The sequence below is a fragment of the Psammomys obesus genome, unplaced genomic scaffold (assembly GCF_907164565.1).
Source record: "Psammomys obesus unplaced genomic scaffold, mPsaObe1.curated_primary_1811, whole genome shotgun sequence".
In the NCBI taxonomy this organism is placed as follows: Eukaryota; Metazoa; Chordata; class Mammalia; order Rodentia; family Muridae; genus Psammomys; species Psammomys obesus.
In genome coordinates this window covers 4,817,101-4,827,698 of record NW_026591711.1, presented here as the reverse complement: position 1 = coordinate 4,827,698, position 10,598 = coordinate 4,817,101, and the positions used below count along the sequence as shown (strand labels likewise).

General features: G+C 52.4%; 1 protein-coding gene across 1 annotated transcript; it reads left to right on the top strand.

Moving 5' to 3' along the window:
- The first annotated feature begins 1,848 nt into the window (after positions 1-1,848).
- Positions 1,849-6,265, top strand: Tril (TLR4 interactor with leucine rich repeats). The gene has a single exon (XM_055611832.1). It carries the CDS (start codon positions 2,549-2,551, stop codon positions 4,979-4,981), a length of 2,433 nt encoding a protein of 810 aa, XP_055467807.1. The 5' UTR covers positions 1,849-2,548; the 3' UTR covers positions 4,982-6,265.
- The last annotated feature ends 4,333 nt before the right edge of the window (positions 6,266-10,598 follow it).

The window sequence follows — 10,598 nt, the reverse complement described above, 5'->3', positions numbered from 1 at the left end:
GTGTGTGTGTGTGTGTGTGTGTGTGTGTGTGTGTGTGTGTGTGTACTGTCTTCAGATATTGGATACTCTTTAGTTTTACTTAGAGGTATCTGTTGGGGGGCTTAAGTAATCCATCCATAGTCCAGGACCATGGGGAGGGACGCTTCCCTTTGCTTACTCTAGCCCTGAGAATTTCTGCAGAAGGTCCAGAGGAGATATGGGCTCATGCAAAGCATTGAGATTTGCTTTCTGCCATTCCCTGTTCTACAGCAGCTTCCAAACTGTTCTCTACTCAGATGCCACAGGAGGTGGGAACTTTGAAGCAGCTCCATCCCAGGCATCTCTGGGGGTGGTTCAACCTAAAAGTTAGCAGCATCGGGGGATTGTTTCCTCTGTAACAATCCCCTGTTCCTGGCAGGGAAAGTGCTTTGGCCAAGGTTAGCAGAGCTGGCAAGGTATCTAAGGCTGACCAAGCGGAGGGTCTCCTCCTTCCAGCAGCTAAGCTCACAGCAGTCAGTAGTTTGGGGTTGTCACAATACCTGAAAAAGAGACATCATATTCCATTTTAGTAAAGCAGGTGCTTGTTCTCCAACTTTGCCTTTTATTTGAACCTCAAAGCAAATCACAGTGAACTGGGCATACTTTACATCTGACTGGCCTTTTAAAATCCCAAACCCATCTCCCAGCAAAGTCAGGGTCCCTGCCTACCCAGGAAGTCTTCCCTTACCATCCTGCCAATTCCACGCATGCCTGCATCACTCCCCTTAGTAAACTGCTCAACAAGGTAATGAAATGCTGGAGTTACCAAAATCAGTCGGACCCTTACAGATTCCTTGCTCATTTTCTTATCTGACCTGTCAGTGCTCCGTTCTTACTTGCTCATTTTCTTATCTGACCTGTCAGTGCTCCTCCCTTCCCACTCGGATGGTCAGCCTCCTGAATCCAGGACATGTGCTCTAATTTTCCACACAGCTTGCAAAGAATAAGTCCTGGAGATTTACAGTTTCTGAACACCTTGGGGGAAGGGCTATTTTTCAAAAGGTGGGTTCGCATAAACAAATAGTAAGCAACAGCCATGTCTTGCTTGTTTTAATTCTTGTCAGGGACTGCCGGAACCATGGATAAAATGGATCACTATTCTGTATTGTTAAGAAGTGTTAACTCCCCCTATCCCTCCCCTCACCCAACGAATCCAGGCCTGAGCACATTGGAGCCTGAAAACTTTCAGGATCGCTGCAAGTTCCGGCACAAAGCAGGAGGGTCCTTCAGGAAGCAATTCCCTAGGGACCCGTTCAGGTTATTGTGTACAGGCAGGGTGAGTTCCGGGCCTACTTCAAGGGCTTTAAGACTGCAGGCGAATTAACTGAGCTGAATCCCCAAATCCGGCCGTGACACAGTCACTGTAGCAGGCCCACTTCTGAGCTCTCTTCACAGTCTTTCCCTGAGCGAGATCCGGCGAATATTAAGTCGAGAAACCCGAAAGGGGCTGTGCCTCTTTTTTGACTTTAGCAAAGGGACCCCAGAAACCCAAACACGTCGAAAGGACTGAGCTGGCGTCTTCGGTCAAAAGTCCACCGATGACCTTCAGCAGGCAATCTTATGTTCCCCCAAACTTGGAGCAGCACGCTGGGGGACGCCGTGCTGCCTCAACCTCTCGCAGGGTGGCCCCAGGAAGAGCAGGTTAAATGGGTAGGACGAGGCACGTTCCCTCTGCTCCGGAGCAGCCGGCGAACTGGCCTAAAATAAAAAGGTCTCTGTCTGCAATCCCCGTTTGCTCGCCCGGTAATCCACCCCCGCCCCCAGCCCGCGCGCCGACCCGTACAGCTGTTTTTAATCCCTACTTTTCTCACTCGGCGTCCGGGCTGGGGCTGACCAGACGCGGAGCCACTTAGTGCTTCCTCCTCCCCCAACCCGGGTCTGTCCTGCCTCCGCCGTCTCCTCTTTCTCCGCCTGCATCCCCCGGGGGGCAGAGTGTGGGAAGAACGAATTTCCGCCGGGTTTGCGCGCTCCAGGCCGACATGGGTCCTTTCCGGACGCGGCTTGCGCGGCCCCCACGCTGCCCACCTCGGCTGCGCTCCGGGTCCCTCCGGGCCGCGAGCGGGCAGGCGCGGGAGACATGGGCCTAGGGGTCGGCGCTCCGCAGCCAAGCCGCACCCCGGCCGCTCTTGGAAGGGCTCCCGCCCGCAGTGGGGGAATCCGTTTGGCGGGGAGAATCCGCGCCAGGGAATCCAGCTCTCCGGACTCCAGAGCAAACAAAAAGCACCAAGACTTGCTCGCTCCTCCCGCCCCTGATGTGCACCCGAAGAAACAGTTTTCTGCAGAAATGCAACAAGTAGCACCCGGGGCTCGCCCAAAGCCCAGCTTCTCCTGATCTGTCTCCGCGAACTCGGCCTGCGGAGACCCGGGCCAGCCACCTGGACAAAGGGCGGAGGAAGGGCTGGACAGAGCAGCAGAGAAGTCCGAAAAGAGGCCTCTTAGCGACTTCGGCCGGGCCGAGGGGAATGCAGAGGAGACACAGAGCCAGCCGGCCCAGAGGACGATCCGGCCTCAGCGCGCTGGGCGGGCGGGGATGGCGGGTGTCGGCGCCCTGCGCTTCTGGCTCATGGTGTGCGGCTGCCTGGCGTTCCCGCCGCGGGCCGAGTCCGTGTGCCCCGAGCGCTGCGACTGCCAGCACCCCCAGCACCTCCTGTGCACCAACAGGGGGCTCCGCGCGGTGCCCAAGACCAGCTCGCTGCCTAGTCCCCAGGACGTGCTCACCTACAGCTTAGGCGGCAACTTCATCACCAACATCACCGCCTTCGACTTCCACCGCCTGGGGCAGCTGAGACGGCTAGATCTGCAGTACAACCAGATCCGCTCCCTGCACCCCAAGACCTTCGAGAAGCTCTCGCGACTGGAGGAGCTCTACCTGGGCAACAACCTCCTGCAGGCGCTCGCTCCCGGCACGCTGGCCCCGCTGCGCAAGTTGCGCATCCTTTACGCCAACGGGAACGAAATCAGCCGCCTGAGCCGCGGCTCCTTCGAGGGCCTGGAGAGTCTGGTCAAGCTCCGGCTGGACGGCAACGTGTTGGGAGCGCTGCCGGACGCAGTCTTCGCTCCCCTGGGCAACCTACTCTACCTACACTTGGAGTCTAACCGGATCCGCTTTTTGGGCAAGAACGCCTTCAGCCAGCTGGGCAAGCTTCGGTTCCTCAACCTCTCCGCCAACGAGCTGCAGCCCTCGCTGCGCCACGCGGCCACCTTCGTCCCCCTGCGCTCCCTCTCCACCCTCATCCTCTCCGCCAACAGCCTGCAGCACCTCGGCCCCCGAGTCTTCCAGCACCTGCCACGCCTGGGCCTGCTCTCGCTCAGCGGCAACCAGCTCACGCACCTCGCGCCGGAGGCCTTTTGGGGGCTGGAGGCCCTGCGCGAGCTGCACCTGGAAGGCAACCGGCTGAACCAGCTTCCCCTGGCCCTGCTGGAGCCCCTGCACAGCCTGGAGGCGCTAGACCTGAGCGGCAATGAGCTTTCCGCCCTGCACCCCGCCACCTTCGGCCACCAGGGCCGGCTGCGCGAGCTCAGCCTGCGCGACAACGCGCTCAGCGCCCTCTCCGGAGACATCTTCGCGGCCAGCCCGGCTCTCTACCGGCTCGATCTGGACGGCAACGGCTGGACCTGTGACTGCCGGCTGCGAGGTCTGAAGCGCTGGATGGGCGCCTGGCACTCTCAGGGTCGCCTCCTTACCGTCTTCGTGCAGTGCCGCCACCCCCCGGCCCTACGGGGCAAGTACCTGGATTACCTGGACGACCAACTGCTGCAGAACGGCTCCTGCGTGGATCCCTCAGCTTCCCCCACGGCAGGCGGGAGGCAGCGGCCGCCACCCACCACCGCGGGGAAGGGGACGACGCCCCCTGCGGGAGGGCTCTCGAGGGAGCTGCCACCCCAACCGCTGCCCCAGCAGCGGGGAAGACTTCTACCGGGAGCGGCCTGGAGTGGGGCCGCCAAGGAGCTGGTGGGCAACCGCAGCTCACTAAGGCTGAGCCGGCGGGGTCCAGGCCTGCAGCATCAGGGCGCCCCTGGCGCTGCCGCCTCAGGCCTTGCCCCACAGTCCCTGGACCTGCACGAGAAGCCGGAGCGAGGAGGTCCCACCCGGGCCCATCTGGCCCAGGCAGCTCCCACCCCGACGGCTGAGCCCGCCTCCGGGACCCCACCTGCCAGAGACAGCTGGCAGCGCGCCGCGAAGCAGCGCCTAGCCTCGGAGCAGCAGGAGCGCGCAGGCCAGGCCGACGGCGGGGTCGGCGCGCCACCGCTCGTGTCTGACCCCTGTGACTTCAACAAATTCATTCTGTGCAACCTGACGGTCGAGGCGGTGAGCGCCGACAGCGCCTCGGTGCGTTGGGCGGTTCGCGAGCACCGCAGTCCCCGGCCGCAGGGCGGCGCACGCTTCCGCCTGCTTTTCGACCGCTTTGGCCAGCAGCCCAAGTTCCAGCGCTTCGTCTACCTGCCCGAGCGCAGCGACTCGGCGACGCTGCACGAGCTGCGCGGGGACACCCCCTACCTCGTGTGCGTGGAAGGCGTGCTCGGGGGTCGAGTTTGCCCGGTGGCCCCCCGGGACCACTGCGCAGGCCTGGTAACCTTGCCAGAGGCGGGAGGCCGAGGCGGCGTCGACTACCAGCTCCTGACCTTGGTCCTGCTGGCGGTCAACGCGCTGCTGGTGCTCCTGGCTCTGGCGGCCTGGGGATCGCGGTGGCTGCGGAGGAAGCTGCGTGCCAGGCGGAAGGGAGGGGCCCCGGTTCACGTTCGCCACATGTACTCCACCCGACGGCCCCTGCGCTCCATGGGCACCGGTGTGTCCGCGGACTTCTCGGGTTTCCAGTCGCACCGGCCCCGTGCCACCGTGTGCGCGCTCAGCGAGGCGGACCTCATCGAGTTCCCCTGTGACCGCTTCATGGACAGCTCCGGCGGTGGGACCGGTGGCAGCTTGAGGCGGGACGACCACCTCTTGCAAAGATTTGCTGACTAGGCTCAGTGCCTCGTGGGTGTGGAAACGATCTCGGCCGCCTTGAGGAGCCACTCTCCGTGGTCTCATGCCATCTCAGAGAACAAGAGGAAGGACTTGTTCTCTTTGACCTGTTCTTTCTCTCTTCTGTGCATTTGCTGAGGCCAGTGGTTACTGAAAGGGAATCTGGATGCCACCTTTCCCATCCAGTACTCACAAAGCAAATGGGCGGTTCTTGGTGGACAAACCCCAAAGCGGGGACAAATGGATGATGGAGTAAAGGTGGGATCTTGTCTAGGGTATGGCTCCTGTGACATTTCAGCACAGTAACTGGGCCAGCCTTGGGCTAGAAAGGGTGCTTCACACTCCCGCCACGACCAGGAGATCCTGGTGTACACGCATTTGTTTGCTCTAAGGCAAACAGAGTTCTGTTTCTAGTTAAGGAAAAGGGGAGTTACCGCCATCACAAAGGGGCTCCAGCAATGACCCCACCGATCTGAGGGTCCCTGCCAAGATGGGCAGGGTAAATAGGTACCACCCTCGCCCAGGATCCCTTTTCTGTGGGCTGGTAGAGTACCCAAGAAGCCTCAAGGTTTAAATAACAAGAAGCTGCCTTTTTCAACAACATGAAGAGCATTTAACTGACCAATAAATTCAAAGACTTTTAATTGGACTGGGTTCCCTTCTACTGTTTGTCTAGTTCGGGAGATGACCTTTTGCTGACCTTTGGGTAACTGATACTGTTCTCAGGAGAAGGTAGCATGCAGTACTTCTCCACCAGGCTTGTTCACATGGTTTTAAAATTTATTTTTAAAAATCTATATACAGGAAAAATTGAATGCCAGATTTGATTAAAAAAAAAAAAAAGACAAGAATGCTATATGTATGTAGCCAATGACTCGCTGACTCCCTAGGGCAATCCAGCCTTCCAGATCAGTTACCACATTTCTGAAAGCGTGTCTAGAGGGGGATAAATGTGACCCACTCGTCACTGCATTTCATCAGTGCCCCGCCCTTCTTGGCAGCACCTATTTCTGAGTCGCACGGTCAGGCAATAAGATAGTTGTCAGACCAGGGGCCCACTTTTAGTGGTGCCATGTGCTCATGAGGCTCTGAGTTCATTCCCAGTACCACAAAACAAAGCAATAGGTGATTGTCCGTGAGCAGTGTAATCTCTGACCACATTACTGTTGTTCTTTCTAAGGAACAGAAGATGAGAAGAAGTGGGAAACAAATGTGAAAAATCAATACAGTAGTGAGTATGTGTTTCTACTAAACCCAGAAGATCATGAGTACTTAACTCTCACTGTGAAATAATTCTGTTTTACAAATTAATTCCTCTGGTAGCCATTGTTTTACTGGGTTATTAAATCTTATCTTTTAGTAGTAGTTGCAGTGTTTATTTTGTGTTTATATTTTTAAGTTTAGGATTAGCCTCCTGTGTTTGTTTAGTTGTGTTTTTAGATATTTGGGCTACTTCTCTTCCCTAATATTTATGAAGTCCAGTATTTATCATTAAATGCAGTGGTTGGGTTCACATTAATAATTCGTGTGTGGTCCAAATTCACTCGCTAAGAGGGTGTACACTGTGGTCACAGTCACCGTGGTTATGGATTTATTGGCAGTGGGGTTCTGTGCAGGCCAGCCAGTTCAAGGTGCTGTGGCTAACAGTGACTCTTCTGTTTCAGGCCTCGGGCCCCTGACGGTCCCAATGACTCAGGGAATCCATCACAGTTCAGGGCCCTTCAACCCAATCACTCTGTTTGACCTACATGAGCCATGCCTGCCTTGCCCCAGCAGCTGAAGACCCAGAGGTCTAAATGAGCTGGCCTTTGTTTATGTCCGGGATGAGTAAATGTCCAGACCACTTAAGCCACAGCTGCTTTTCTGGCAGTCTTATCTGCAGGGCCGAAACTTAATAAACCACAGGAAATAGACTGTCATTTTGTGTTTGCCGCCAGGTCTTGTTTAAGATTCAGAGCGTATGGTATGTGGGAGGTGGAGCTGTTCGCTCTTATTTTCAACCTGCAGGCTATCTGGCACCTTCTGTATAACTCACAATTTTTCATGCACAGCATGGTTGCATCTCTTGGCTGTTTCTTTTTTACACAGTGTAAAACCGAGGATCCTTGAAAGTCTGGAAGGGACCACTGAACCTGTTTCCCGCCTGCCTCTTTCAACTGTAGACTGTCACCAAAAATGTTTAATGCCTGGGCTTAGAACAGTTTCACTGAGGAGTCTTTCAGTGAGAAATGAATAAATGTTATACATTGTTATGTTCATTTATGTCAATAAACCCACATACTAATAGAGATGTCTTGTTGGAGCTTCCAAACGTTTTTGATACATGTTTAAAATAACAGAATGAGATCATCAACAGCAGTTTTCACTCATGTAACAAATATAAGCTTGATGTGCATGGGTTCTTTATTGTTTTCCTTTTTATGGAGAGTATGGGCTTTATCTTCAAGAAATGATCGTAAGGGTGTCTATGTAAAGAGCCAACGAACACACATCTGAAAGCAAATGGCCAGCCCAGAGCGGAAGGCTACCAAGGGATAGGAAAGTGTCAAGGTCTCAGCAGGTGTTCCTTCACAGCCACGCCCTCTGGATTTCATGAACACAGATTAAAGGGGCTCCCCTACCCCGTTAACAGAGTTAAAATGATAAAATTCCTGAAGGAAGAGAAAAATGAGCTTGATATGAGTTGCAGTGTTCAGTGCCCAAGCCACAGTTAGATCCAGTCTGTAGTGAGTCTTATACACTGCTTCTGCCAGGCAGGGATGTCCCAGTACTGCCAGGTGATAAGTAGGATGGTAGGATGTGGTCAGGGCAGCTTCAGCCATTTGCCACACTTTGGATTTTCACCAAAGGCCAACACCACTGGCTTTGTTGGCCTTTGGTGGCTTCACTATGTTAAAGCAACATAAAATGACACTGGCTTGTGTGTTCATAGTCAGTCACTCCTGCTTCTCTTTTCTAAGAGTTGGAGATAAATGACAGTAAACCATTTGAGTACCAAAGCCTTATTCATGACAGCCCATGACCCAGGATCAAGGCCTTCACCATCCCAAGAGGCCTATAGTGTGAAAGCGTATAACAAGGACAAGTGGTGAAGCCTCAGAGCCCGCAGAGGGTCACCATTGGTTTTTGTTGTTGTTGTTTTCCTCCTAGTCTCTTAGCGCTTCCACTTCTGCACCAGTTGTGACGAGCATCCTGGGAGCTGACTGCACATGCTCTGTGGTACCTAACAACAGCCAGCCGTAGCAGCAGTTGGTCCAACATGTGTTCAGTACTTATTAAGTACCTTGTTGGCAGCTGGATTCTCCTGCAGGAAACAGCAAGCTGTGCGTGCGAGGCTTTTTAGGAGTTCGGGACCAAGGCATTTCTGCTGAAACAGGATCAGGAAATCAGATAATGGGATTATAGCAATCCCTGCCCCTGCCTGCCCCCTTGTTCAGTTACTTGAGACTCTTCTATGATTTGGTGTAGAATGACAGTAATTGAAATACTTTCTCATAATTAAAAAAAAAAAAAAAAAAAAAAAAAAAACAAGTGAGTTAAACAGTCAAGAAATCTTTTGTGCTTTCATGAAATTCTTGGCATAATTTACTTCATCGTTTAGAGTAAGACTTACGGAGGCAGCTTGGTTCTCCAGTGGCTCTTTCCTGTCCCCTCATCCACAGCCTACCCAGGATACTTTTCCTCTCAGTCTGCTTTAATGTGTATTTTCATGCATGCATGCTTTTCTTTTGAGTAATTTCAGGCCGTTTCATCCTTAAATGGTGAGGCAAATAATACTCATTTCATGTTGCACAAGGAAACTGAACTCCTTGGACATTCCATGTAATCATTGATGGCTTAATTACTGAAATAATTGTGGGAGACTAATTAAAAAAGCCATCCTCTGATTGCTTTACCTTGAGACCTGATACCTGAACATTTGAGAGACTTATAGCCACAGGTAGCATGATTTGTCATTAACACAGCACCATGGTTTTGTGATTTGGCTGTGAAAACGGAAATTAGCTGGCATGTTCATCGTTTCAGACCACGTCATGCTCTGACTGTGCAAGCAGGCAGCATTTCTTTCAGCCTGCTGAGCTTCCCAGCACTAGCTTTGTGCTGCAGCCTATGGTAAGACAGGAGAGTGCTGTTGTGTACTGAAACCAGCTGCAGCTATGGAGCAGTCGTTTTCCTTCCCAGATTATGTTTGGGGTGAGGTCATGCTCGCTCAGTAGCTGGTGTCACACTTAGCTCTTAGCACATGTACACTGAGCAGAAAACACAATTTCACTGCAGGCCACCACCCTCTCATTCCCTCCTCCTCAGTTTATATCCCTAAGCCGTGTCCTCAGCCCCAGTTCCTGTTAGATGAATTGCTTTCTAGTCCAAGTTTAGACGCAATTGCCATGTGCTGGTCAAAAGATAACTTGCAAGAATTGGTTCTACCTTTCTGCCATGTGGGTCCGCCTCACAGGCCCTCTTCAGGGTTTTGCATTGGCATTTCTTCAGCCAACATACTGTTGATCTGTCTTTTCCAGGTTCTGGCTTGTGTATGTGTGAGCTGGATGTGCTTTGTTGTGTATTGTAGCTTTGTATGTGTATATGTGTGCTGAGAAAAGGAAGGCCTCTGTTTTCCTGGTTGCTCTGTGGTGCTCAGGGGCAGATTCTTTCTCTTCCTTGGGGGATGTTTATGGGACCTTTCACCTCTGCCCACTTGCTAGTCCCTCATTCCTCAACAAGCTTTCCAGGACTGCACACTCCGGCTTCTGCTGCCAAAGCTGTCGACTTCCGTCCTTTGCTCAGTGTGTTCTTATTTGAAGGGACTGAATAGACTTCCCCTCTAAGAAAGCTGTTTGCTTCTTGAAGACTCTTTCCTTCCTCTCTCAGCCTTCTCAGGTCTTGTTTTGTCACATCTTTTTCAACTTCTGAGTTACTACTGAAGACACACTCATATACACACACATACATATGCAAACACCCGTACGCTCACATATACACACTCATACATACACAACACTCACATATGCACCTACTTACATACACACACAATAACACATACATATATATACATATATACACACTAAAATGTAAATACACATTCTCACATATACACACACACATACTCAGCCAGACTTATAAACATATATGCAAACACACACTCACATATTCATATTCACATTCGCACACACACACACACACAAACACACACACACTAGTGGAGTCTGTTTTATGTTGGTCAACTATCCCTGGGCAGAAGTGTGGTTGATGTACCTAGTGACACTTCACTGAAGAAAACTCATTTTCCATTTCCTAGCAAGTGGCAAATAGCTCCTTGGTTATGGATAGGACTTTCTCTTCTCTGTCCTGGGATTTTGTCTGGTTCCAACCTGGATAGGTCTGTACCACAGTCTCTGTGAGTTCGTGTGTGCATTAATCCTGTTGTGTTAGACTATGCTGCTTCTTTGGAGTCATCTATCACCCCTGGTCCTTACTATCTTTTTGCCTTGTGTTCTGCATAGATCCCTGAGCCTTGAGGGGAGGGGTTTAATAAAGACATCTCATTTAGGACTGGATGCTCTAAAGCCTCTATCTATCTATCTATCTATCTATCTATCTATCTATCTATCTATCTATC

Bases quoted from the DNA above. Each gene is read 5' to 3' on its own strand.
- Tril (XM_055611832.1), top strand. From the start codon at position 2,549: ATGGCGGGTGTCGGCGCCCTGCGCTTCTGGCTCATGGTGTGCGGCTGC.